General features: G+C 47.0%; 1 protein-coding gene across 11 annotated transcripts in view; it reads left to right on the top strand.

Moving 5' to 3' along the window:
- Positions 1-16,378, top strand: part of PPP2R5C (protein phosphatase 2 regulatory subunit B'gamma) — a 140,457-nt gene extending 124,079 nt beyond the window's left edge. For 4 of the 11 annotated variants that reach the window (XM_023628403.2, XM_070249537.1, XM_003364070.5 and 1 more), the window contains 4 exons: positions 350-451; positions 2,286-2,358; positions 7,770-7,886; positions 13,617-16,378. In XM_023628403.2, coding sequence (XP_023484171.1) covers positions 350-451; positions 2,286-2,358; positions 7,770-7,886; positions 13,617-13,748 — 424 coding nt within the window. In that variant the 3' untranslated portion in view covers positions 13,749-16,378. The remainder of the gene's footprint in view (positions 1-349; positions 452-2,285; positions 2,359-7,769; positions 7,887-13,616) is intronic. The other 7 variants (XM_023628405.2, XM_070249538.1, XM_001489034.5 and 4 more) reach the window with 2 other exon arrangements.
- Positions 16,379-27,623: the final 11,245 nt, after the last annotated feature.

Consider the following 27,623-nt stretch of genomic DNA (forward strand, 5'->3'; position numbering starts at 1 on the left):
CATGTAGTGAAGTTTGTCTTGATTATATTTGTTCAAGTTTCAACGTTTTTTGTTCAGTTTCCGAGTAGGGCGGCTTTGGCTGCTGTCGGCCGGGACAGTAGGCCGAAGGGCCGGCACTTAGGGGAGAGCTTTGGAGGAGGGTCTGCAGGCTGTGCGGCTGCTCTCGGGAGACAGACAAATGAATCAAAAGAAACAGGCTTTTCATTTGAAAGCTTAGGAGACTTGTGAAATGTGGGACTGTTGAAATAGCCTGGTAAGTTTGGAGAAGAGAGAGACTGAGGCCGAGGACGGGAGGGAAACAATAAAAAAGATCGAGTATTCTGAGTTTGAACACGACGCTTATTTATAGGACAATACATGGCTTGATATACAACGCGCTGAAGCTCTTCATGGAGATGAACCAGAAGCTCTTTGATGACTGCACCCAACAGTTTAAAGCAGAGAAACTGAAGTAAGTTGCTCCTTTCAAAAGTTACTCTTTCAAGGATTTTTTTCCTTGATCCTAAATAAACCTCTCCCATTGGTTTGTCCTGAAAGTTGCTCTTTACTTTAAAGCAAAATCAGTCCCTTCATCCTTGGAAAGCAAGACTGTGTTATGGTAGCTTATTCTCAGAGAACACGTGTTCACAGCTGTTCACTAGTACACTTCTAGTTTAATCACCTCCGCAAAAAGCACGTGTAGTCAAGAAGTTCACTTCCAGAAGTTTTGCTTTTGTCAGGGGATGTTTAAAGGCTGTAATGTGTAGTAATTTTTCAGGTTTATAAGGCAGGAATTTGAATTATATCCTGTCAGGTTTGTATGAGAGCACAAGAATCTCCATCTCAGCATGGCTTTATGTTGTAATTGGACGATCTCCATAAACGTGGCGTTCTCTGGGTCCAGCCCCTGTGTCCCTTACAGAATCAGGGCCCTGCTCTCGTGCTTGGAGGACTTGAGAGCCTGCAGCTCTGCAGGAACAGGCTGTGACAAGGCCCTCTGTCCCTAGGCTGTGCTAGTAATAACCTGATCAATTAGTTCTCAAAATCACGTCTTCAGAGTCCAGTGTGGACTGTGGGCAGATTTTGTTCTTTGCCTGTCACTTGAAGCTGGCTAAGGTAGGTAAACTTTGGATGGGTGTGATTCAGGTTACAGGATATCTATAAAACCAGCTGTCATTCTTTAGACAAATGTGGGTGTCTGCCTATAGGCCAGACCTGTTTTAGGTTCTGGCAACACGGCAGTGAATAAACCAAGAGTCCTTGCCCTCCCGGGGTTTGTATTCTGCATAGTGTGGAAAGAGAAGGGCAGCGAAGTACACATGAGTGAGACGTAGTGTGTGAGGGACGCTGAGAGAGAAGGCAGGGAAGGGGCGGAGGGAATATGGCAAAGCTTTCTTGAAACTAAACCTTCAATCTGCTGGTCCGTGCTTTCCCCAGCTGACCTACTGTTTACCTATGAAGTATAGGAACACTGGGGCTTTCATGATGGCAAACTGTCTTTCAGAGAACATCAAGGCTTTCTGAAAGGGACCTTAAAGATCACGCAGCACGTTTTTTAGATTTGAAAAAAAAAGTTGGGTCCAAGTTAAGTGATTTATTGAAGGTCATGCAACTCATTAGCTGTGGAATCCCACAAGAATCCAGGTCTCCTGGCTCGAAGACACTTTTTGTTGTTGTTATTGTTGTTTTCGGTGAAGAAGATTCGCCCTGAGCTAGCATCCATGCCAGTCCTCTATTTTTTGTATGTGGGATGCCTCCACAGTGTGGCTAATGAATGAAGTAGGTCCACACCTGGGATCCGAACGCACAAACCTGGGCCCCCAAAGCAGAACACGAATTTTAACCACTCGGCCGTGGGGCTGGCCCCAAGACTGTTCCTTTTTAGTGTCAGTGTTGGGACATGAGCTCTTCTCACCTTGGTTCTTTTAAGCTGTGGTGTAGTCTGGCTTTTCATGGATCTGTAAGCTTCTCATTCATCTCTGGAAGCTGGTACAGAAGCAACAAAGCAGGATAAAGATGGAGAAATAAGATGTACTTGGATAAGTGTTTTTAAGAACTGGAATTCTTAGGCATGTTAAAACTGTAGCATTTTTTTTTTAATCTTTTACTCCAAGTCTTGGTTGCTTTTTTCATTTTATTTCTCATGTTACGTTCGTTGTGATCCCCACTGTGAAGTATGTGGAGTAAGACCAGAAAGCGACAGAGGAAAAATAGGCGATTGTGTTGCAACCACGTCAGTATCCCCTTAATGTTTTCTTGAATTTGATTCATCTCTGTAACACCAATGACATTTTACTGTTTTTCAGAGAGAAGCTAAAAATGAAAGAACGAGAAGAAGCGTGGGTTAAAATAGAAAATCTAGCCAAAGCAAACCCCCAGGTACTAAAAAAGAGAGTAACGTGAAAACATGTAGGGTTTTACGTGAATGTCTTTATAAGATAGGAATGTGGCTGCATCATGGGAGGGGAAGGAAGTTGATTTACTAACATTGTGTATGAAAATATCTGCAATAAAAATACTTCTCAACTTTTGTACAAGTACTTATTTTGCCCCATGAAGTTTTTACCACAGAATTGACATTTTTTTTCCTCTGCTTTTTAAATAAGATGTGAATCTTATGTGAATATACTGTGGTAAAAAGAAAGCCAGGATGCAACCTCTGTTTCGGGCCAAGACTGGACTTTGCTTTCTCTCGCAAATGTCATAGATGCTGTAGCTCAAACGATATTTCCCTTTCCTTCCAATATCAAATTAATTCTAAAAGAAAACAAATGAGATTTGAAATAGATTAAGTGTGAAGTTGATATTCTCTTTCCTAAAGTTAGGTTTCTATAGGCTTAGCCTTTAATCGTTCAAAATTGACCTCTGCCACGTTAGCAACTAACCCTTCTCGCGCCGAGGCCAGGAGGTTCCCGAGTGCCCTGGCAGTGGGCGCTGGTGGCGTGTCTTGTGGAGCTGCCGCGTGGGAGCAGTGGCCTCCACAGTGTTAGCCCTGGGTTGGCTCCAGGGCGGCCAGGCTCTGGGGCCTTGCGCTGTGCTCTTTGGTGTCCTGTCCACTGGCCCGAAGGGTTGGAGCCCTGTCATGGCAGACCTTCCTTCCGATTCTGTGTGCCTGTCTGACCTACGGTGCCACTGGCTGGAAATCACATGCGAGGCTTGGCCACACAGAGTTCCCAGGCTTTCCCCAGATCCCCAGAAAAGATTTTACTTCGTGAGGAGAGCTGCTCAGCTGCCCCTAACCTCCTAAGAGTTTCCAGAAGGTGAACTAGATTATAAGCGATCTTTTTCCTTTGGTGAGAGGCATGCATAGGTAGGCTTTTTAATCTCTGACATTTAATAAAAACGTGATACATGAATACAAAGTTAAAAGTATACATTTTGCCTATATAACAACATATTGATTTGTATTCCCTTTGATAAAACTACAGTCAGGAGACTTAAACCATAGGAAAATTGAATGATAGTCTTAAGTATATGGCCTGGATTCCACCTAAGACAAGTAACCAGCTCTTTTCTACCAATATTTATGCATGTTCTTACAAAGAAACACTATTTTAAGATTACTGTGGAACTGTATAGTGCATCATTTAGGTAGAGAGGCTAGGAGTATCTACTTTAACGAGTAGAATTGATTTTGAAAGTGAGGTTACGGTCCTGACGTTTGTTGTAAAGCGCGGTAAAACCCTCCATCTGGGGCAGGTGTCGGGTGGCCCCGCTCTGCTCTGCCAGCCTGTGCGAAGGGCGGGCTAATGGGTCCCAGGTAGGATTATCAAGCACCCATCACACACACCCAAAATTAACACCCTTGAGAAATACATAAAACTCATACAACTCCGAGGGTCTGATTTTATTTATTTTGCCTCGAATATAGAAATAACCTCACAAAGTTGCATAAAGCTTAAATGGAGACGAGCTGGTTGGTTGTATTAACAAACGTGGCCTGGCTTCCCTGCTGTGCTTTGCTGAAATGTGTGTTCTCATTTCCCTTTCTCTGAGCTTTTCCTGAGTTGTCCTGCATTCCATCTCCTCACGTTCCCGTGGCTGCTGTCTTTAGGAGTGTCTCGGGAACAGCACGAGCGGTGTGGGTTTGCCTGCGCTCACCGCGTCGTGCTGTGGGGACCTCTGACGCTCGAGCCGAGCTGTCCTGGCTCCTCGTGTCTGTGTTGGAACCATCTGTGACAGCAGTGCCGCCCGCATGCTCAGCCTGTTGGCTCAGCGTCTCTGAGACGGAAAATCCTCCCGGGCTCGTGTCTCAGAGCTGGGACGCAGCGCCTCAGCACTTGCTTTTCGTTCTCTTGAGAGAAAATCTAAGTTCTAATCACTGCTCGCCATTTATAACAACGACAAAAAGTGAATAATCTTGTGGATAATACAGTTTGTTCCTTATTTCTCTGACAAAAACAGTTGGGCTTTGGAAGCTTTGTTCTCCATCTCAAATGCCTTTCTGAGAACTGATTTAGTAGCTTCCCTTTTTAGGGTGGACTTGTTCCCGGCCACATGCCTGGAAGGCTTCCCAATGCTCACCCTTGTTGTCTCACAACCCAAGGATTCCGTCTACGCGAGGACCTGACAGCCGGCCCCGTTTAGGCCTGTTGGGGTTTGGGAAGGCCAGTGCCTTTAGAATTGTCAGTCTTGTTTGATTTAGCAGTTGTGGCTGCTTCATTGGGATTTTTTTAATGTTGTATATGATTTAATTTTTTCTAATCAGACATATTGAAGATTGCTAACATAAATGTGTTTTTCCTAATCCACCAAAAGAGTCCATATGATATTTTACTACTTAACTTCTCCTGACTTTCATGGAAATCATGTGAAATGAAGACAAGCACTTCTGTGCACATTAACTGTAGCTCTGGCTCAGTGTTTCTGTCCTTCTGCAGTGAGCCAACCAGTGCCCAGGGAGGCCCAGAGTCTGGGGCCTGGCAGTCAGGAGGCCCGGGACCCAGGGCCTGGCAGTCAGGAGGCCCGGGGTCTGGCTGTGAGGAGGCCCTGGACCCGGGGTCTGGCTGTCTGCCTTGGCTTGAGAGACGAGCTTCTGTGGGGGAAATGTTCCTTCCTCCACCCTGTTATGAACTTTAGCCTCAACGAAGGTTTTTGTTTCTCACGAGAGTCCTCTCCTGCGGTGCCTGCCTCGTGGCGGAGGTTTGCTGTGAACATTGTCTGGCATCCTTCTTGACAGTCTTCTCTGCCTGGAGCCCCAGCGAGGAGCCAGAGCCTGCACTGCTCTAAGCACGAGCAGTTGGTGGCTTCTGTGGAAAGCACTCCTTTGTCCCCTTGGGGTGGCCACAAGCTGGAATGTTGGTTAAGAAACAACCCTGCACCACTCATGCGTGTTGCAGTTGTCTGTGCTTCTGTCTGTCCCTCCTGGCCATGAACCCCTGGAGGATGAGGTGCTGTGCCATGTCCCCATCTCCCTGCACTGAGCAGGCGGACACGTCACTCAGCAGATGGGTGCCAGCTGTGTGTCCCGAGTCATGGAACTTTGCTGAGATACAAAGATGAGAACAAGACACAGTCCCCAGTTCCGATCTGTGAGGGGAGCCAGATGGAAGCAAAGAATTCAGTTCAGATGGTCAGATCGTAACACACACTTGAGTGAGATGCGAGAGAGGCTGGCGAGAGGCTTGGTCCGTGCCTTTGAAGAGAGACGCTGCGGGTCTGGGATGGCGCAATCGGAGGCCACGGGGGACCTCAGCCCAGTAAGAGTGTGGGCTCTTGGCAGTGGGGCCACCTCTTGGAGTCTCGACTGAGGGGACATTCGCCAGTCTGAGTTCGGGGAAAGGGGCTCAGGCGGAGACAGAAGAGTGGGGACACCCCGCCTTCAGCACGGGTGGAATATCCGCTCTGGAGGAGGGGCTGGGTATGGTCTGTTTCAGGGACGAAGCTGGAAAGGGGGCAGGAGAATCGGGGATTTTATCCCAAAAAATGTGTGGTGTCCGAGAGTCGTAGAGAGCGGAGCAGCCTAGACGGACTTGGGTTTACAAGCTCTTTCTGGCAGCAGCGTGGCGGGCGCACTGGAAGGGGCCGGGCACTCAGGGCTCTTGTGGAAATATGCGGATGGTGGCACTCGGGGGTTGGTGGGAATGGCGGGCAGCGGGCACTGAGGGGGCCTTTGTGCCCATTGAGGTTGAAAGGAGGAGATGGAGCCGAGGACGCGGCCCCAGCGAGTGAGCAGCGCATTTGCAAGGACGGTGTTAGAGGGGTTGGATGGCGCAGAGCTGAGGACAGAGGCAGACGAGGTGTCATGGAAGCCGCGGCGAACAGGGAGCTGTCGAGGGCGTGGGACACCACAGGAAGTGTGAGGGAGGACCCAGACTGTCGTCCGTCCAAGGGATGGGCAGAGGGGAGAGGAAGCAGGAGAGCTGGTGCGCTGAGGCCAGGGAGGGCACAGTTTCCGGGGTGATGGTGTTCAATCCGCCACGCCACCAAGCGGTCCAGGAGGACAAAGACCAAAAACCAGCTTAGCAGCCAGGAGGTCCCGGCCGAGAGGAGAGGGCCAAGCACAGGCAGGGCTGAGCTGAGGGGGCGCTCAGAGTGGGCCGCTCTACCCTGAAGCTCACCTGGCTGGGCCGGGCACAGGGGCTGTGGGGACAGGAGAGCCTCCCGCTGAGGCAGGAGGAGGACGCAAGTGGGTGCGCGTGGGCTGTCACCAGGGAGTGGGGGGTGCGAGGCAGGACTGCAGGGTTAGGCCCGGCTCCGCACCCTGGCCCTGCGGCCTCAGGCAGGGACCCAACCCTCCTCACTCAGTTCCCCTCCCCTGAAGGGGACCATAGCTCACACTTTACAGGTTTGTCGCAAGACAAATGAAGTACTTGGATCAGCACCGGCTCACAGCAGACACACATGTGTTTCTTCCGTCCTCGTCCCCACCTCACAGAGAAAGTGGACACCAGATGCTCGGAACAGTCAGGCTGTTTCCCACACCTCAGCTCATTTAACCATCACAACACCCTTTGAGGTGGTCCTGTCCCCATGTCACACTCACAGACACACAAAGGGAGAGGCTTGTGACTGGAGACGCGACTGCAGCTCACACCAGAGCCTGACTTGCCCCAGAGCCCAGGGAGAGTAGGGTTCCAGGGCCGCCCTGTGGGGAACAAGAGAGGGAGCCAATGAGAGACATGTGGGGAGCCAGGGGACCCGGCTTGCACAGCAGATCCTGGACTAGCTGGTGCACCAGTCCTTCCCAGCAGTGCGAGCCACGAGGTTGCAGAGTGGAAGATGTGAGCTGTTGGGCTAATCCAGGCTGTGTAGTTTGGGTGGAGAACAGAGGCTGAGGGTGTGACCAATAATGGGGTTTAAGCAAGTCAGGAAAGTTGTAAGAAACTGAGATGCAGGAGTTGCCACAGCGAGGAAATGTGAGTGGACAGGGAAGAGCCGTGGGTGAGCAGTTGCGTGCAGAGATGGGGAGGTTAGCGCTGGCGGTTTCAGCGTGACAGTTCCAGTGACCAAATCCAGGTGTGCCTATCGCGTTGCTTATATGAAGTCACAACACCAAAGGCTACAGGTGTGTCACCTGGCCATCTGTCAGGCCCCGAGGGGTTGAGGAGAGTGAGGAATGGCCTGCTCTGCTCTCCCCACCCAGGCGCGACCCAGATTGTAGGAGGATAAATTGAGTTCCAGTTTCAGAAGGCTGCAGGGGCCACAGCTGCAGGCGTGGACCAGTTTAGCACCCAGCAAATGGGCCTCATCAGGAGAGGGCCCTGGGGGAGGGCGTCGTGGGAAGACGTGCCCCGGCCAGGAGCTCAGACCTGAGCGCTAACAGAGTGACTCCGCGCTTTGCATTGCAGTACACAGTGTATAGTCAAGCGAGCAGCGTGAGCATCCCGGTTGCAATGGAGACAGATGGGCCTTTATTTGAAGATGTGCAGATGCTGAGAAAGACAGTGAACGAAGAGGCTCGCCAGGTAAAAGTGCGCAGGGCCCAGCTGGGTGCGCTCCCCGCAGGTGTGCTTGAGAAATGCGTGTCCTGTCAGCGGGCACCGTGATGTCCGCCAGTGCCTTCTGTGTAAGCTAAAGTTAAAAACTGAATTTTGGCAATCTTACAGGAAACATTGTATCTATACATCTTTCTGATCAAACTAGTAGAAACAATTTTTAAGGATAAAGTATGTGCCTGAAATTTGTTTGTTTATCTTAACAGTAATAATCCCAATTCTTAACTCTTCTTTAAATGTTAATCAGAAAATCAAAAGCTTCGCAGTGATGTCTTACCACTCTCTCCCCTCTGCGTCCCTCCGACTTCTTCTGGCCCAGGGGCGTCCCCAGTTAGTGTCCACAGCAGGTACCAGCCCCCTGGGCTCGGGACACAAGAGTGGAGTCCTTGTTTTCTCCCCGACAGCAGCACCGCGCTGCCTCCAGCGGCCTGCCGCAGGGCCAGGGCTCTGGGGGGACCCCATGTCACATGCGCGCTCAAGTGGGTTCATCTCCACTGTGGTGGAGACACATCCTTAGCTCACCGCTGACCCAAAGACAGCCTCCTGGGCTGAGGTGGGACTCCTACAGCTCAGGCTTCAGACGAGGGTCCTGCCTGTGTGAGGAGCCTTCTGATGCTGTTTCTCTGAGCTTGCCTCCCTGTTTTCAATTCGTGTAAACTAACGTAGTCTTAACTGAATTTGGGGACACAGGCCTTTCTGGCTTTGAAACTTTACTCCCCTTTGGCCAGTGTAAGAATTCCTAAAGACATCCAGTGCTAAAACCCTGCAATGTAAAAAGTTAGAGTGGCGGAAATTATACTGTATACTGTATGCAGACAGAGCTCAGCTAAACAGAGAGAGTTTGGGTTTTTTCCAGTCTATTTGTTTTTAATTCAAGTAACTTGTGTTCCCCACCTGATGAGACAGGGTCAGGCGTTACCAGGAGCACACGCTCTGGACTGTCTGGGCTGCTCTGGCCCACAGGGCAGCCACAGCCCAGCGTGGCGCTTAGTACGCGACACGTGACCATCAGCACGGAGCTGTGCTGTCAGTCAAAAACACAGGAATTCCCAGGCTTAATATGAAGAAAAGGACATAAAAACATCTCACTTATAATTTTTTATTATTGATTATGTGTTGAAATGATATTATTTTGGACATATTGGGTTAAATAAAAAATATGAAAACTAATTTCATCTGTTGCTTTTTGCCTTTTTAACGTGGCTACTAGAAAACTTGGAATTATATACGTGGCTGGTGTTTTTCAGTCGGAGAGCACTGGTCTCGACTCCTTTCTCATAATGCTGCTGAGGAACAGCACCTGTGCTGACCGTGTCCACGCCGCCTTATCCTGCCTGGCTGGTTGCCAGCTGTAGGCTAAGATAAAAAGCAGGAGAATGCATGCTTCTGTCAGCTCATCAAAACTTGAAAATACTAAAAATACAGTAGAAAAACTCAGTATACCCCTGGGAAACATCAGTAACTCATTTTTTACTTAATCCAGTTGGATTCCATAATTTCCTCACAATTAATATTCTTAGCAATGAATGGATTGAATTAAAAACATGCAAATCCTTATATTTTTCTCTGTGGGGTATTAATTTTTCTACTTCTTGATTTTATTCTTTTTTTTTTTTTTGAGGAAGTTTAGCTCTGAGCTAACATCCATGCCCATCTTCCTCTACTTTATATGTGGGGTGCCTGTCACAGCATGACTTGCCAAGTGGTGCCATGTCCGCACCCGGGATCCAAACCGGCGAACCCTGGGGCGCCGAAGTGGAACGTGCGAACTTAACCGCTGCGCCACCAGGCCGGCCCCTGATTTTATTTTTAACTTGGAATTTGAAGTCACATTTTTGATTACCATCTTGATTAAAGTGTGCTAAAGACACGAGAACTAGCCTTGTCACCTGCAGGCGGTCAGAGATCAGAACCAGTGGCCCTCCTCCCAGTTAGCCAGCCGGGGAATTTGTAACCACGTGAGCATTTTTAGGTGACTTAGGCAGTACAAAGTCGAAAAGGAAATTGGTGGTTTACAGGCCAGTTCTTACACATTAAATATTTTAGGGTTGGAGGATTTTTCTTTTTGGTACATCCTTTGACTTGATAATTAAAGCTAGGAAAAGAATATCCTCTGCCCAAAATGTAATGAACATGTTACATAATTACATAATTTATGGACATATTTATGATTTAGGGCCTATTCTGTGGGAGATCAGAACTTGATCAAGAATGCCAACAGCAAAATAGCATTCTCATCTTGAGTAAACTGCCTTTGAAGGTCGGTTCTTGTATTCATGTGATAACCGGTGCCAAGAAAACCTCCCACTGGTTCATCTATCCACTGGCCCTTGGGAGACCACCTACATACACACAGTGGGAGGAGCCAGTCTCTCGTTACCCGCTCGTTTATTCTAAACAATGAATGTGTCAACAGGGCTTTTCCCAGAGAGCTCTTAGCATGTTTGCTTGCAAGTTTGCTTTCATGACTCTTGAAATTAGATTATGCAACTGAGTTTTCTGTGTAATTGACATCCTTACAATTAGATTTCTTACCCTTACCTTTAGATTTCTACAGTCACATTCCTGGGTCAGGAGACTCAATGCCATTAAGACATCAGTTCTGCCCAAATTAACCTACTCTCAATCAGAATCCCAGCAGGCTTTTTTTTTTTTTTAATGACAAGCTGATTCTAAAATTCATATAGAAATGCAAAGGATCTAGAATAGGCAAAACAACTCCAAAAAAGAATAAAATTAGAAGACTAACACCACCCACTTTCAAGACTTCTCATCGACTTCTATGGATCAATTGAGTTTTTCCCCCTCAAATGTCAGCCTATCTAAATGAAAGTATTTATAGTTCAGTCTCTTAGGTATAATATTTAATATGATAGACTCTTAATTTGAAAATGTTTGCAGTCACATTCCTGAAATTCTCAAAAACAGTGTTGTTAAAGCAAAGAGAAGATGCCACGATGCAGGAAAAATTTATGTGCGTGATTTGGAGACCAAATTAACATAAAAAGATAGAGCTAAAGATTAAACTTGGAATATTTTCAATGCCCTTTTAATTGTATCTTCAGCTAATTTTATTTTCCCAAAATCATCCCACATTTCTTTCAAATGATTTGAATGCTGGCTCAGGACAGGACAGATGTGAGACGTAAATGGTAATATTGCAGAAGAGGGGAGGGAAGACCCCAATGCTAGTGGGACACAGTTGGTTGGAATTTGGTGGAGAAATTCAACTATATATTTACCTGTCAGAACCATACCTTGGATTTCTTTTTGAGGAACTTGTATAACCCTGCATAGAACATTCAAAGAAAACTAGTAAGTTTCATGTGAATAACATTTGCATCAGAGACATTTAAAATGTTTACAATTCTCATTTTTAACAGTCGGTCGCAAGAAAAGCAGTGTCAACCTTGCAAATAAGGAAGGTGTAGAAAGACAAAAGGTCGGAAGTGAAGGTATTCGTTACTCAATATGTAGAGTGTATTTAAGGCTTTTATATTCAGGAAAAGAATTGACAAGTCAATGTGTGATGGATGTACATGAAGTATTTTCCCATTTTTCTCCTGTCATTCCAGCTTATGATGATGAAGACAAATCTGGTCCCTTAAGAAAATTTGATTAGTTCTGTCCTAAATTAAGTAGTAGAAACATACACAATTTTGTGTGCCCAAACCCTGGTGTTCATTTACAACTTAAGCTGCAAAACAGAGGCCGTTTCTCTCCGGCTTGTGTCCCCTCAGCAGAGTCTCAGATCCCCGCATTCTGTGTGTCTCGTCCATCCCACCCGTGGCAGCATGTTCACCAGCACGTCCCCTGCACGAAGTGTTACTCATTCAGGGTGACCATCTGCATGATGTCTCATCCTTTCCTGCCTCCTGTTTTTCTGATTTTTCTCCCCTTGTGGTTTGTGAAAGTATTCTCTGCTTTGCCCCCCAATTGAAAATGCCTATGCAGGAAAGCTCGGATGTGTCCGTCACGCCTTCTGTCCTGTCGGAAGCTCCGGGGTCGTGTTTGTTTTCTCAATTTGCATTTATTGGTTCCAGCTCCCAGGTTTTTGACTGTTGCTTTTTTCTATTAAAATGTTCCTTCTCTTCGGAATGCCTGTCTCAGCAGGGGTTAACATTTCAAGTATCTAGAAGTCTTGGTTGTGTTTTGCTTCCTTTGCTTTGTTTTACAGCTCAACGTGGAACAGACGTAAAATTCGGGGCAGAGTTTCCCCCGGAGATTCTTGTGGGTCGAAGGCCCTCTTGTAAGGACTGGGGCTGACGGTCCCTGGGGACTTGTGGCCCCACATTCCTGTGGGCGGTTCCCCTGCAGCCACCATACACTCGTTTCCAGGGGAAATCACAATTCCTGCCGCTACCGGGAAGCAAGATTCATGTTCAAATAACACTTCCAGATAGAATCCTAAAATGATGTCACACAAAATTTTCTAAACCTTGATATTCTTGCTGTTTTTGTAGACAAATTTGCGAAGAACAGTGAGAAATATTTAGCTCTGCAAAAATCTGAACTTTTCATGTACGACTTCTGCACGTTCTTGAATTTTTCATTAAAGCAAAGAAAAGTGTACTTTACCTTCCGTACTGAAGTTAGATAACTGGCAACTGACGAGCTGTTACGGTTATGTTCTTTTTGTTGTCAAATGATTGACTTAAAACACCTTTTTTCTGGTACATGTTTGTTCACCACCACAGAAGTCACTCATTCTCTTACATGCTGTCTTCCTTTTGATGGAGACACAACAGAAAGGAAGACTCGTTCTGGTCAGTTTCCCAGCCGATGGTCTCCTGCTGCAGACATGGTGTTCAGATGATTCTCGTGGCTCACTGTTTTCTTTCAAAAATGCTGATATTAATGCAATGGCCCTACTTTAAAACGGAATAATTTGTTTAACTATTATTCATGGAAATGGACACTTTTGGTGTGTAAACTCCCCATATGAGGCACCCCCCCTTTCTTGACAGACACAGTTCTCTAAATCTTCATGCAAAAAAGAGATTTCATTTAATTGGGATTTTTTTTTAGGTAAAATCAAAATTTCCTAAACTTTAAGAAGAGAATGTGATGAAGAAGGGAGTCTTTTATTTCTTAACCTTAATCTCAGGAAATTTTATGTAAATAATTAAATACCATTTTTCTAAGTTCTAGGGGGGATTTTTCCCATACATGGCCCATTTAATACCTCTTTATCTCTTCTCAAATTTGATAGAAGTTTTAGACCTCTTATTGAGTTTAAATCCAGTTTAAATATGTTTGTCATTCATTCTTTTTATTTACCTCCAAAGGAAATGTTGACTTTCTGAAATGCTTCTGTAATGGACAGAGCCGTAAGACAGCTTTGGTGACGTTTTATGAAATAGGAGGGTTTACCATTTATGGGATTTACTAAAACTGGTGAATTTGCAAAGTAGAGGGACTGAGTACTCTGTACACAGCTACACAGGTTAGAAGACCAAAATGCCAGTCCTGCACACACAGCCCTTCCCATGAGTCCTTGGGTTATTTTTAGGAGACGAGACATTTTGGCTGATTGCGGTGATGAGCAGTGGCAGGCCTGCCCGTGCCGAGAGTTTGTAGGGGAGCCTTAGGCTGTGTGCTGCCCGTCGGCCTCACCACTGTCCTTTGACTTTGACAGAAGTGAGCTCGCTGGTCAGGCAGCTTAGTTTCTAGCCAACGCCACTGCATTTTTAATTCCAGGCCCAGAAAGAACCGAAGAAGGACCGGCCTCTCGTGCGCCGCAAGTCCGAGCTGCCTCAGGACCTCCACACCAAGAGCGCCTTGGAGGCCCACTGCAGAGCCGACGAGCTGCTCTCCCAGGACGGGCGCTAGCCCCGGAGGACCGCGGCAGGCTGCGGACGCCACTCCTGTTCTGGATTCTGTAGAAAATACATACTTTTTGTGCCATACAAATCAGTTACACTCACAGTCAGAGCTTTCTTCGACCCCGTTCTGTAGGCAACAACGTACTTCCGCCTCAGCTCGAGATTAGGAGTTCAAACAATGGTGACTTCTCAGATCGTGCGCAGAGCCGGGGCCCCTGACCGTGTCCTCCCCACGTCATCGTGACCCCGGCACAGCCCCAGATAGGATAGTTTCCCAAAATCAGAGCTAAGGAAAGCACCCTGGTCATCTCCATGTTCTACCCAAACGGAATTTGTGATCATTCAAAATAGGTGGTTCTATGATAATATCAATGTTTTTCAAATCAAAGGAGCACTTTAAAAAAGTACTGCATATTTTTTAAGACTTTAAAACCTTTGAAATTGTTTTCATGTGATTGTTACGCCAGCAGTTTGGGGAGTTTTTTTTAAATCTCACCAAAATGGTTCTTTGCTTTCTTCTAACGCAGCTTACTGGGGACAGTGACGTGAAGGCCCTCAGCCGCTGGTTTTCCCAAGGTGTTCCTTTACTTTGAGGAACGACATGTGCGCCATGTCCTACTCCTTCATGTGTCTCTAAAGCCATATTTCCAAGTCTGTGGTCTGGTACCAGGATTCCAGGAGCGAGTTCACAGGAGAAATTTATTTTCAAAAGAGGCTTCTCTATCTACCTTGACTGGAATTGGAATTTAAAAACGATTTTATCATTTTTTTGTTTGCAGAATTTTTTTCCTCTACTCACACATTCTTGCCCTTTAACAAGGCTCTTGAACTAATAAAATTATAACCTCTAAGAATTCCACGTTTTTAGAAAGTTAGAATGAGGTCATTCTGATTAGGTCAGTTCTTGGCCTAATGCAGGCTGCAGCTGCCTTTGGTCAGAACGTAACAAAAGTCACAGTGTACGTGCCGGGCCATGCGTGACGGCCACTGTTGCTGTCACGTGGTGCTCAGCACTCAGAGGAAGCGGCAGTGAGGGTGGCCTCACATGGATCTTTTTCTGGTGACGATGCGCACATGTCAACACCTCCTGCGGAAAAGGCAGTGTCTGAGTTCGCATCGGTCTTCAAATGCTGCTATCTGTTTCACAGACTTCTTGCATGGATTGAGCTTTTTGTTTTCGATGGAATAGCACGAGGAGAAAAACCTTTAAACTTAGTGCTTTGTCTGTTCTTTATTTCTCTCAGGGCGGCCAGTATTTTGACTGACTTATCCTGCTTGAAAGCTCTTGAGACACGCACTGCTATTCTAAACAAGTGGTTCTAGTTTCTTTTGTCTCTGGCGTAAGATTATATAGCTTCATGTTAAATGTCTCGATGCATAAAAGATAAACTGTGGCTTCTTTTAGGATCTGTTGTTCGCTCGAGGTCTCAGGTGTCCGTGGAAGCGTCGCGAAGAGCAGCAGGCCTCATTCCCGTGTCACGGTGGCATCACTGAAATCCACTGACAGTGTTTAGTTCCTGTGCTTAGAGGAAAGCCGTCTGTGGGGGGGCCAAATTCGCTGACTGCCCCAGCTGAGAGTGGAACAGCCCACTTTGTGAGAAGAAACACTTCCTGAGAAACTTGACAAGTAGCTACCCATTTTACCATTATGAAATTTATAATTTAAAAAAAGTTCAGATGCCTTCTCCTTTTGAGGGAAAAAGGGTGCTTTTTATTGTATAAAGCAGCGTCTTCTGTATTTTGATATACCATTGTTTGAACTTCCGTCTTTAGCTGATAGATTCTCCGATATCCTTGATTCTGGATGGCCGGTGTGTTTGTGAGAGAGGCATCTGGAAAGACTCTCTTTTGCCCGAGGGAGAAAGCGAAATATCAGTGTTTGGGTGATTGTGTAAAGCTCAGCGTATGAGAACATCTTTTTGTCTAGGTTTTATTTCTGCTCTTTATTGAAGACAAACATTCACCAAAAAGGGACAAAAAAAGTTTTAAGAGAAACTAATTTTCTTTGACAAGAGTATTATTTAATATTTTGGCCTGTTAAAGTTTTCCTGGTTAGGACTCAGACTCCCTGCGCTAATTGTTCGACTTATATATTATTCTCTAGATACACTGTTTGTTCTGTGCAAACTGATCTCAGAAGTACTACACTGAAAATAAACCGGTGACTGTTTCTCTTCATAAAGTTCTGCGTTTGGCATCTTCACTCTTTCCAAAATGTATCCGTACATCAGAAATGTCACTATTCCGAGTGTCTTTTTAGTGTGGCTTTAGTATGGCTTCCTTTTAATATTGTACATACATTGTATCTTTGTTTTATGGTAATAAGTAATAAAAATGTAGACTTCATATTTTGTACAAAATGTCCTATGTACAGAATAAAAAAGTTCATAGAAACAGCAAAAATAGGTAAGTGGCACAATTATTTTTCTTTAGAAAATATCTGTAACTTTATGCTTTAGTGAAATGTTAAGTACCTACATATTTTTTAACATTTTGTAATTCAAAACTTTTTTGTTTTGACATTGTTTATGAAGAGAAACTTCATACACTTGCCATTTAATATGCTCTTTTATCTAATTTTAAAAAACTCTAAAAATGGTGTATTATATGGACTAAATAAAGAACATGTGAATTTTATTGCTCATCATGACACTAAATTTAGCCATGGTGTTGGGCAAGCTGGTTCTGATGATTATCAAGTTACTGTGAGGGTCAGGGAGCCACACCAGGGACACTGGCTGGAAGACGGGGTGGGGCAGGAGCCCCTTGTTCAGCACAGTTGGGGGCCTGCTGTGCTGCCAACCACCAGCCAAGTCTCTTCCGAGTTTTCTATCAGCTCATTTTTTCCTTCACTAATGGAAAAAGTAGAGGCGGCTTTTTATTGGCCACCTCTCAATTTTTGAGTAGGCAAATGTGAACCAGAAGACAATTGATAGAAATGGAACCAGCCCTGTGGCACAGTGGTTAAGTTCACACGCTCCACTTTGGCGGCCCGGGGTTCACGGGTTCGGATCCTGGGTGTGGACCTATGCACTGCTTGTCAAACCATGCTGTGGCAGGCATCCCACATATAAAGTAGAGGAAGATGGGCATGGATGTTAGCTCAGGGCCAGTCTTCCTCAGCAAAAAGAGGAGGATTGGCAGTAGTTAGCTCAGGACTAATCTTCCTCAAAAAAAAACATCTAGTCCAGTGGCCTTCACACAGACTTCAGAAGCTATTGCTTTTATGTAAATTTAAATTTTGTAATATTTTAACTACTTAAAAAAATGTTAGGCCAAATTTCAACACTTTGAAGACCACCAACTCATTAGCTTCTGTTCTCTCTCTCGCCACCCAGGGACGCTCCCCCGAGCCTTGGTGTCCAGAGTTTTATTGGGGTCAATCACATATACATGGCTGACCTCAGTGTCCAGCCCCTCCAGCCCCCGGGGAAACGGGCAGAACAGTCCCAGGGCTTGGAGGCAAACTGCCAGGAGCTGGGAGCAAAGGGCAGGCCCCGCTCTGGGCAGGGCGTGTCCACAGCACAGCTGTCCTCGCAGAAGAGGAAGTGGGAGCACGGCGAGGCTCGTTAGCTGGCCCAGGCCATGGCAGCGGTTCATATGGGGCCTCTCTGACGCAGACCTCTTCCCACCGCACAGCCACCTGCAAAGAGCGAGAGGGAGGGGCTTCCAGTGAAACTGTGAGACCTGCCTTCCAGTTAACGCGCTTGAGAAAGTAGAGGCTTCTGGAGACCAGGCTAACCTGCTGAGCAGAAAAAGATCAGACCCGAGAGAAAATGGGCCACTCTCAATAACGCTGGGAGGGAACAATTCAGTATCTTGAAATAGGTAAGGGGCGACGTGTATTTAATAGTAACATTGAATAAATACAGAAATATATACCTCACTCTATTTTTTTCCCTTCAACTCAGAGTCTGAATGTGGGAAATGTGTTCATCACTCCACAGGCGTCTCGTAGGGTCTGGTTGGTGAAGGACATGTGGGTGGGTAATGAGTAGTGGAATGTGAAGCTGTCAGGTAACCAGAGTCTTCTAGATTATCATTCTGGCAATGTAGCCCAGGCAAGGCCTCTGGAGTGCAGGAATCTCAGGCAAAAGAAACTTCATGACTTCATTCATTCTTAACACGATGAACAGAGGCCCACTGCCCAACGAAGAAATAGTCACAACAGTAACTTCCGCCTACCCCTCTCACGAGCTTTCTCCTCCAGCCTGGAGACTGGCAGGACTTCACCTCATGGAAGCTGCTTCCCCGGTGAGGAGACTAGGGACCGAGCCGGCTCAGTTAGTGTAGCAGCAGCGCCCGGACAGACCCCACGTCTCCCGACCTCGGGCCACATGCTCGGGACGATGTGGTACGGAGGTGAGACCCTAAATCTGCTCCACCTAAGTTGACAATGGGACCAGAGTCAGATCTCATGACCAGGCTCAGGTCCCACCACAAGCCTGCACAGCACGACCAAGTGCTCCCACGTCCTCATCAAGATAAGAGAAAAGGGCAAGAAGCCGGTGCCTCAGAAAATTGACTCCGTTAGAGCATTATCCTTTATTGGACGCGCTCTTCCTCCACTTTCGGCCCTGAAATAGACCTTCATGAGACGGCGAACATAAAGAGCAGGAATTTTTTATAATTCCCTAGTTGAAAGCAGTTGGCAATACTGTGGTCCCCACACCCAAAAAACTTTAATAAAATGACAATAATACTGATCTGCCGCCTGACCTGTGAAATCCAGAATTCTAGGAATGCCTGATATAGTTCAAAGCCTTGTTTTACAGATAATGACGTAGACTCAAAGAAAGGAAAGCCCATAACCAGAGAATGCTGGGACCAGCACGCTGGACAGGTTTAACAGGGCCTGGGGCGGGGGGCGGGGGCATGCTCCTTTGTGTTGTCTGCATACCCACATTCTTTCTAGGTTGTGAATTTTTTTAATGTCTCTAGGAAAATGTATATTTGAAAGATTTGAGATAGGTAATGAGCTTCGTGTGGAAATGGTTTTACTTTTACCAAATAAAAATTTACATATTTCCTGAATAGAAAAAAAAATCCCCATATTAAAATCTCAGTTTCTCAGAACATTCGGAAAAAACCTTTGGAATCATCTTCAGTCCGTTGTACAGGACGTACCAGAAATGCTCGGTCATTTATAGCCACACATTTTCTGTTAAGAAAAAAAACTGCCCATATTTTCACCAGTTCACCTTGCAGAACTTGAGTATAAAAAAATCAAAATCAAATCCAGTCCCCTAGCGTGAAGATTTGACCCAAATGAAGAGAGTGAAAGTTCCAGTCAGCAGGTGTCTGCGGGCTGTGGGCACTGGGACCTGAGGATGCCTAGGGCAGGCTTGGTGACCACAGCACAGAGGGGTCAGCGCTAGCACTGCCTGCTGCCTCCCAGCCGCCCCCCTGAGGTCATCTGCATCTCAGGGCTGGACACCACCGCACAGGCTGCTCAAGCCTTGACCCAGCCTGGACTCTCCCCTCCGCTAGGATTCCTACATTCTAGAGATTGCACCTTCCAGTCACTTCCCTGGCTGTCTGCCTTGCCCAGCTTTGCTCTCAGGCCTGGTCTCAGCCTCCATCATCCCTTCCCTAAGCTGCATGACATCTCTCCAGAGCATCTCACAACAGTGATCACATCATCCTCTTACTTAAAACCCTTGAGTGGCTTCACGCGGCACTTAAACAAAGCCTGTACCCCTTACCGCGGCCACAAAAGTTTCTCTGATGTGACCCCTGCCCACTTCTACAGCCATGGCTGGCCCATGTTAAATGTGTTCCATCACTGGCCTCCGCTTCTCACCCACCAACCTTTTTCCTGCCTCAGGGCTTTGGCACAGGCTGCCATTGCCCACCCCATCCCTGAAGTGGCATGGCTGACTCTATCCCACAGGTTTAAACTTCAATATTTTCTCTTGAAAGAGGCCTTCTCTGACCACCCTAGTGAAATCCGGAACTCTCCTTTACTCCATCAGCGCACCCCATTTCCTTCAGAGCACTGATCCAACTTTTAATTACATTTGTCCATTTCTTGGTTAAGTGCCTCCACCGCTAGCCAGGGACCTCATCTGCATTGTCATTGTTGTGTCCCCACTGCCCAGCTCCATCCCAGGGCTGGCAGATGCTTTGCTCTTTGTTAGGAGAATGTTTGCATCACTCTGAGATGCAAAGGGCTCAGGCAACGAGAGCGTGGCGAAGGGCTACCCGCTCATCCCAACGTTTATGGAATGTGCAGAACAGTGATGGTGGGGATGAGCCACGCAGACAGCCCACAGGGCAGGCTCCACAGAGAGAGGGCAGGGTGCCACGGGGGCTTCCCGGGGGCTCCCCCAGTGAAGGTGGAGCGTGCCCCACGCAAAGGGCTGCGTACAGTTTTGCTGGAGCGAGGCTGCCCCGGCGTGGCCAGGGAAAGCGGCCATGAAAGGAGGCTGCAGACCCTGCAGGGCCAGGTCCCTGAGGGCTACCAACTCTTTTAAGGAATTGGACTTCAGCCAGTAGGCAGAGGGAAGCGATTACAGAAGTATACCAGGGGTCCGATAAGATCCGAGGAGGCAGGTGACACTGAAGCCCCTCAAGCTGAATGAGAGCTGGGGGCGGGGTCGCATGCAGGAGAAGAGTGAGGAAGGGCTCAGAGCCGCCCTGGGGTGTGATGTCTCTGCTGCTGCTCAGACTTGAGGTGTCTGCCCGTGGGCTGGGCAGTGCTCAGGAGTGAAGCCCCTGAGTGTCACATGTACCACCTTCTGAGGAGGTGGGCCGTGACAGCAGTGGCAGAGATGGCGGTTTGTCGAGTCACCTTGTTCTGAAGATGGATGACACGTCAGGCACCATGTCTGGTGTTCACAAGTGTTTTCTCCGTCACCCCGGCCCTAATGCTAGAAGGCAGCAGGGAGCAGAAGCTCGGAGGGGAAGTCAATGCCCAGGGACGTGCACATGTTAGTAGCAAGTAGCAAAGCCACTGCCCACCCCAGGGCTGTGGGAATCCAAACTCTGTTCTTCTCTGTCCCCCCACTGTCCAGCAGGACTCTTAGCTGACATGGGCAGGAAGGTGGGAAGGAGAAGAAGCAGGTGACCCGAGGTTTCTAACGTGGGGAGCCGCTGAAGGCTGATAGTGCCATTCGACGTGATGCACTTGGTTCATTCATTCAATAAACTTTTTTGTGAGCAGGGTGGGCCTGTCCTGGAGCACCTCACCATATCACAGAAGAGAGTGAGTTGAAGAGAGAATTAAACATGGTATGAGCATGTACGAGGGCAGGGACGGCTAGCCCGGGCTGCCTGGGGCCGGGAGGCGGGTGGGGTCTGGAAGGGAGGATGCAGTTCCGAAGCTGAGTCTATGGACAGTGCACCTGGGCCAGGAGAGGGGCCTCTTCACACGGGAAAGGTGGGAGCCGAGGGAGAGGAGCAAGCGACCACCCGGCAGGTCTGCCCTCATGGGCGGCTGGGCATGAGGTTCCAGGCAGGCAGAGCTGGGAGGGAGGGCGCACAGGTCCTTGTCCTGGAGGTCACCTGGCTCTAAGCCTGGCTGTGAAGTGGCCGTTTACACTCGAATATTTTTAAAAGCAGAAAGTAAAAAGATGTTCAATGTCATTAGTTTTTAGGGGAATGTAAATTTAAATCATTATAATAAACTGCTACACAGCAACTTGAATGACTACAATTAAAAACTCGACAATACCGGGTGTTAACAAGAGTGTGGAGCAACAGAAGTTCTCATTCATTGCTGGCGGGATCGCAAAATGCTACAGCTACTTAGGAAAACAACTGGTAGTTTCTTTCAAAGTTACACATAACACTTGCCACATGACCCAGTCATCCCATTCCAAAACTTGCCTAAATACCATAAAAAAAACATTTACCCAGGGGCCGGCCCAGTGGCACAGCGGTTAAGTTCACACATTCCACTTCGGCAGCCCGGGGTTCGCTAGTTCAGATCCCGGGTGCGGACAGGGCACCGCTTGGCAAGCCATGCTGTGGTAGGCGTCCCACATATAAAGTAGAGGAAGATGGGCACGGATGTTAGCTCAGGGCCAGGCTTCCTCAGCAAGGAGAGGAGGATTGGCAGCAGATGTTAGCTCAGGGCTAATCTTCCTCAAAAAAAAAATCAACAAATAAATGAACCACAAGCCAATCTAATTTTTTTAAATGGCAAGGGTGAATCCCTAAATATCCAAAATAAATAATGAAAAGGAAAAATAACCATAGACACAGAGGATATTTTTAAAAATCATAAGAGACTACTTTGCACAACAGTAGGAAAATAAATTTGAAAGCTATTTGAAACGGATAATTTCCTAGGAAAATGTAACCCAAACTGACCCCAGCCAAGATAGAAAGTCTAAACAGCAATTATGGAGGAAAAAAATGTTTTTGAAGAACCTGCCCTTAATAAAAGAACCGTGCTGTATTCATTGGGGGTCTCCAGAGATACAGAACCAATAGGATATGTAGATGATAGATAGATAGGTAGATAGATAGATAGATAGACAGATAGATTTTAAGGAGTTGGCTCAGGCTATTGTGGAGGCTGGCAAATCCAAAATCTGCAGGGTGGGCTGGCAGCCTGGAGACCAGGGAAGAGCCCGTGCTGCAGTTCAGGTCCACAGGCCATCTGCTGGCACAATTCCCTCTTGTTTGGGTGAGGTGAGTCTGTCATTCTATTGAGACCTTCAACTGATTGGATGAGACCCACCCACATTATGGAAGGCAATCTGCCTTACCCAAAGTCCACTGATTTAAATGTTCATCTCATCCAAAAATGCCCTTACTGAAACATCCAGAATAAGTTTTGACCACATATCTGGGCACCACGGACCAAGTTGACACACAAAATTAACCATCGCAAGTCCACCCCTTGTCAACTTGGCACCTATATGTGTCTCCTTAACCCATACTTAATCTCCACATAAAGACAATAACAAGGTCATAATTCTACCAAACATGATGCAACTATCCTTCATAAAACCCACTTGAAAGTAGGGAAATCCTGCAAGAGTGACGGGGACCTGTTAAAAGTCACAGGAGCCCATCTGAAGGGACTCCTACCGTTCAAATCTAGGGTAATTTCAGCATCAATATAAATAATGAGACTATCAGATTACAACTCACTGAATAAAATAAGATTCATGAGTCCATACTAACAAAATCAATCAATAAATGAAAAACCTATACGGGGAGGAAGGAAAGCTCTTCTTTACAGTAGAATGCCAATTAATAAATGTGGGAGGAGTGGTGGAAATAGGTGATTGCAGTATGGCAGCTATCACAGAGGTCATCGATAGAGGCGGGAACCACGGATGGATGCTAAGGCTGTGGGTGGACGTTTGGTGAGGAACAGGATATGGTATAACAGTGGAGTATCGCTCCCCGAGATGCTAGTCAAATATGAAACGGGAGATGGTGACTCAGCAGGCGCCACCTTGAGCAGGTCATGGATGTTTCGTGACCAGCAGTGGCCAGGAGGACATCAGGCACCTCCTGGTGTGACGCATGGAGAGGAACACACATCAGTTCTGTGGTCTTCTTACCAAGAATGCGAGGCAGGATCTGGTCATGAGGAACCCTCGACTGGACCCAGGTTTAGGGTCAACCTAGAGAACAAAGGCTCAAATTCTGTAAGAATGGAGGGGACACTAGAGGCAGGGAGAAGCTGGGGAACTGTTCCAGACCAGGGGAAACTGGTGGAACAGACAACTAACTGCAACGCGTGTTCCTGGAGAGAGCTTAGACCAAAAGGAAGAGACTTGTGAGCTGGCTGGTGAAATGTGAGCGGGGTCTGAGTTTGGCTCACTTGTTATTATCAAGTTTTGATCTCTTGATGGGAAGTTCATGTGAGGGTGCAGTGGGAGAGGGTCCCTGTTTTGTGGAGGCACACTCATTGAATTTAGAGGTTTGGGGGCATCATATCAAAACAAGATGATATATACCTAAATCTAGAAGAGGATGAGGGAGCAATCGTGATACAACGTCAACATCTGAGGAATTTGGGTGAGGGGAGTACGTGGCCCATGAGGGAGGAGGAAAACAGAGGACTGTGGCATCACAGAAGCCAGAAGAAGCAAGTATTTCAAAACCGAGAGAGGGAGCAGGTGAGCAGCCAGCAGAATGAGCACGTGGCCGCTGGGCTGGGCACACGAGGTTGCAGTTGACTGCGGAGAAAGGACTCTCAGCATCACGGTGGGCAGCGGACGCAAGGTGCGGAGGTGCAGAGGGATTGTTGAGGCATCCTATTAGAGACATTTTGGTGTTTAGGAAACCAGAAAACAGGACCTGCTGCAGGGGGACTGGTCATCGGGGTTTTAACAAGAAGAGAAATACTTGGGTACGTTTGTGCTCCGACGGGAGGAAGCCCATGACTGTGTTTGTGAAGGGGCCAGGGGACCGGACTCCGGAGCACAAGCACAAGAGCGGTCTTACACAGAACCAAGGACAGATTATCCACTGCAATGGAAGGAAGGGAGGAAGATAGGAATTAATCCATGTGAATACATAGATTTGGGGTGGGCAGATGCCCTCTGATGCCCTCAATTTTCTCAGTGAACTGTGAATGTCCAAATGAGTCTGTGGTCGTGAACTCAGTGGTGTGAAACCAATGGTGTGATTCTCTCCAGCCGCGCCGAGGATCCAGAACTTCCCACCACCCACTGGCCCCCTGCCTCCAGGAGTGGGTTTTTCTTTAAACCTCAGTGATTGGACCATTCTCCCCAAACCTCGTCTTTCAAGGGATGCTACGGGTGATGACCCAGAATTCACAAAAGGTAGCTGGCATTTCTCTTACTATAGAGGAGGATAAAAGCCTGTTTCCTCCGACAGGGCCTCCCTGGCATTGCATCCCTCTAAACTGCGAAGAGACATCCAACAGGTAATTACCATAATGCTCAACGGAGCTGTCACAGCGCAAGCCCCAAATGCTGGGAGGACCCACATCCGTGGCAGCCTCGGGAAGGTGGGTTCTAGGGAGAAAAGCTTCTCGAAGCCAGACAGGCTGGAGCTGCAGTTCCAGCTCCATCCTCTCTCCGTGCTCTCATCTGTGAGTGGAGATAATGATCCGTCCCTTGTAAGTGTTGGGGAGGATTAAAGAAACGATCACTTAAACCAGGCAGAGGGAGCGCAGCAGATGGCACCTGCTGTAATGATAATTAGCCTAGCCTGTTTCACATTGAGAAAACACAGGCTCCGGGAGGGGAAGGGGCTGGCCCACTGAAAGCTAGCAGCCCTGGTGGGATGAGCCTGTCACCACCGACCTCAGAAAGAAATTCAGATCACAGCGGGGAGTGTGGGAGGAAATACCATTTTCCTTTACTGTCGATGGATATGCAAAGTTGCACGACTCTTTGGAAGGGCAATGGGGTCATGTTTAAAATATTACATATTTAAAATGTCATACCTTTGACACTGCAAACCTGCTTCAACAAATTTAGCCACCAGTAACACCTGCACAAGAGAATGGTGGCTATAAGCCCGAGACTGCTCACTAGAGCTTTACTCTCCATACTGAAGAAGTGATGGAAACCACAGAGAAATTATTAAATAAATAAAGGCGCATCCGCAGAACTTTCGCAACATAATGACTCCATCCGAACTCCTGCACTAAGAGAAAAGGAAACTCTAGCATGGCTTCTAGCAGCATAAGCATGTCTCCCGAGGATGACCCCAGCCTTCCGTTAAAATGCCTGCCTGAGAAAGCTCAGTGCTGCCCAAAGAATTTACTATTTGTTCTAGCCAACACCTGATGACAGGCCCCTGACCTCCCTTTCTTAGAGCATTTACTAAGAAAGGCTTATCATTGCGAGTCCTTTCTCTGTCCCTTTGAGATGTGTGTGTATCTCCTACAACCCGGGAGTGTCTTTCTCAAGGACCTGAAAGCCACCCTTTGAAATGGAACCATCAGGAAGGATGGGGCCTCTGGCTCCCAGTCTCTGTGGAGGATGGAATCCTGTCTTTGATCATTGCCAGCTGGCAGACACAGCTGACCTAATCCCCTCCACTCGGACCCACCTTCATGATTCTTCACCAAGCCCCCGGCTCACCCCTCCCCCTCCCTCATTCTCCCAAGACGCCGTCACCTCTGCACACATCCGGACGGAACTCAGCTCTTTCCCTACTGTCATCAGTAGTGACGGAATAAAACCTGTTCTCACGGCTTTAACTAATGCCTGGCTTTAGCTTTGACAATCCATAGAATGAAATAGTATGTAAACTTAAAAAAAAAAAAAAAAGGTGCTATGTGGATGGCACTCACAGTAGTACCTGGAACATATTAAGTGTATTTACTATTATAATTAACATTTTTCATCTGTTGGAAAAAAGAATGCATTATGGGTGTATACATATATTAAAATTCATTGAGCTGTAGACTTTAGTTTATATTATGCTTTTAATGGTTCTATTAAAATTTTTTTTAATGGAGACTGTTAAAACTATATGTTCTCACATGGAAAGTTATCCAAGATATACATTTAGATGAAACAAGCAAGTTTCAAATCAGTATGCATCATAGAATCATATTATATACATACACATCTATCTAGCATCCTAGAACATAATATTATATAGCATATACTATAGATAATGTTAATATGTGGAGAAAAATTAAATATTCCAAGGGCTTATGTATTTCTGGAACATTTGCACTGATTTTGCAAGTGTACACTACCTTTTCTTTAATCGTGTATAAGGAACGCCTCAGGGCAGCATTTGGAATCCGCCTGGTGCGGCTCGCCTTTCAGGCTATCAGCTGACCCGCAGACTCCCTTCTGGCCAGCAGAGGGCGGCAGGAGCGCCGCCCACCATCTCACCACCACCTCCCCGCACGTGGAGCGCCTGCTCCAGCCTCCTCGTGCTCTGCTATTTTTACACAATCCTTTGTTGGATTTTACTGTAAACTGAACACTCTGTGCTTCTTGACATGTTCTCCCATCTAGAAGCCTTTAAGTGAAATTAAACTCCAGTATGAAAGAAACAAACATTAACTAGTTGTTTACATTTCTCCAGACAAATAGTCATGGGCTCTTCAGAGCTGGAAGAGCAGAAATAACAGAAGTAACCGTTACTGAGCACCTACGACATGCTGGACTGGCCCTTTGCACACAGCATCCTACCTCAGTGAATTCTCACAACGATTAGATTGGTGTTGTTAATGCCCACTTTTCAGATGAGAACACACAGGTTCTGAGGGATTAAGTGATTCACCCAGGCTCAATCGCTAGTCGCTGGTGAAGGGAGAATCCAAACGCAGGCCAGCGGGGCCCTCAGATCTTGCTTTGCCGTCTATAAAGTCCTCACTTGTACCCAAATTTATGGATGAAGAAATTAAAACCCAGTGTGTGTTGGTGGCACCCCCTCAATCAGAACTCAGGTATCCAGATACCCAGAACATGCTTTTGCTAACGCTCCCTCTGCCTTCAAGTCTTTATCGAGTACCCAGTATGTGCCCAGCTGTGACCAGTGCAGAAACAGGAAGCCCTGCTATCTCTCTCTGACTTGCTATGTTGTTCAAAATTCAAAAAGAAACAAACGGTAAAAAAGTTTCCTCCCAATCTTCTGTGCCCTCCCCCCGCCCCGCCAACACCAGCCAGCCACCCAGCTCCACTCCCAAGACAAACTGCGTTACCAGCTTGCATATTTTTCCAGAGATTACTTTATCGGCATATAAATCAATGTGTATTTTTTTTCAGAGTTGCAGTTCCCCGACAATGGTGTCCCCTAAATGTCACCTAGCATTATTATTACTGCTATCCCCATATTACAGAGGCAGAACCTGAGACTAAGGAGCTGGGGTGAATGGCCCAAGGTCACCCAGCAGGACAATCAAGGATCTAAGTCTAAGAATGGCTCTCTGGGGCCGGCCCAGTGGCGCAGCGGTTAAGTGCGCACGTTCGGCTTC

Source organism: Equus caballus, chromosome 24 (assembly GCF_041296265.1).
Source record: "Equus caballus isolate H_3958 breed thoroughbred chromosome 24, TB-T2T, whole genome shotgun sequence".
NCBI classification, from domain to species: Eukaryota; Metazoa; Chordata; class Mammalia; order Perissodactyla; family Equidae; genus Equus; species Equus caballus.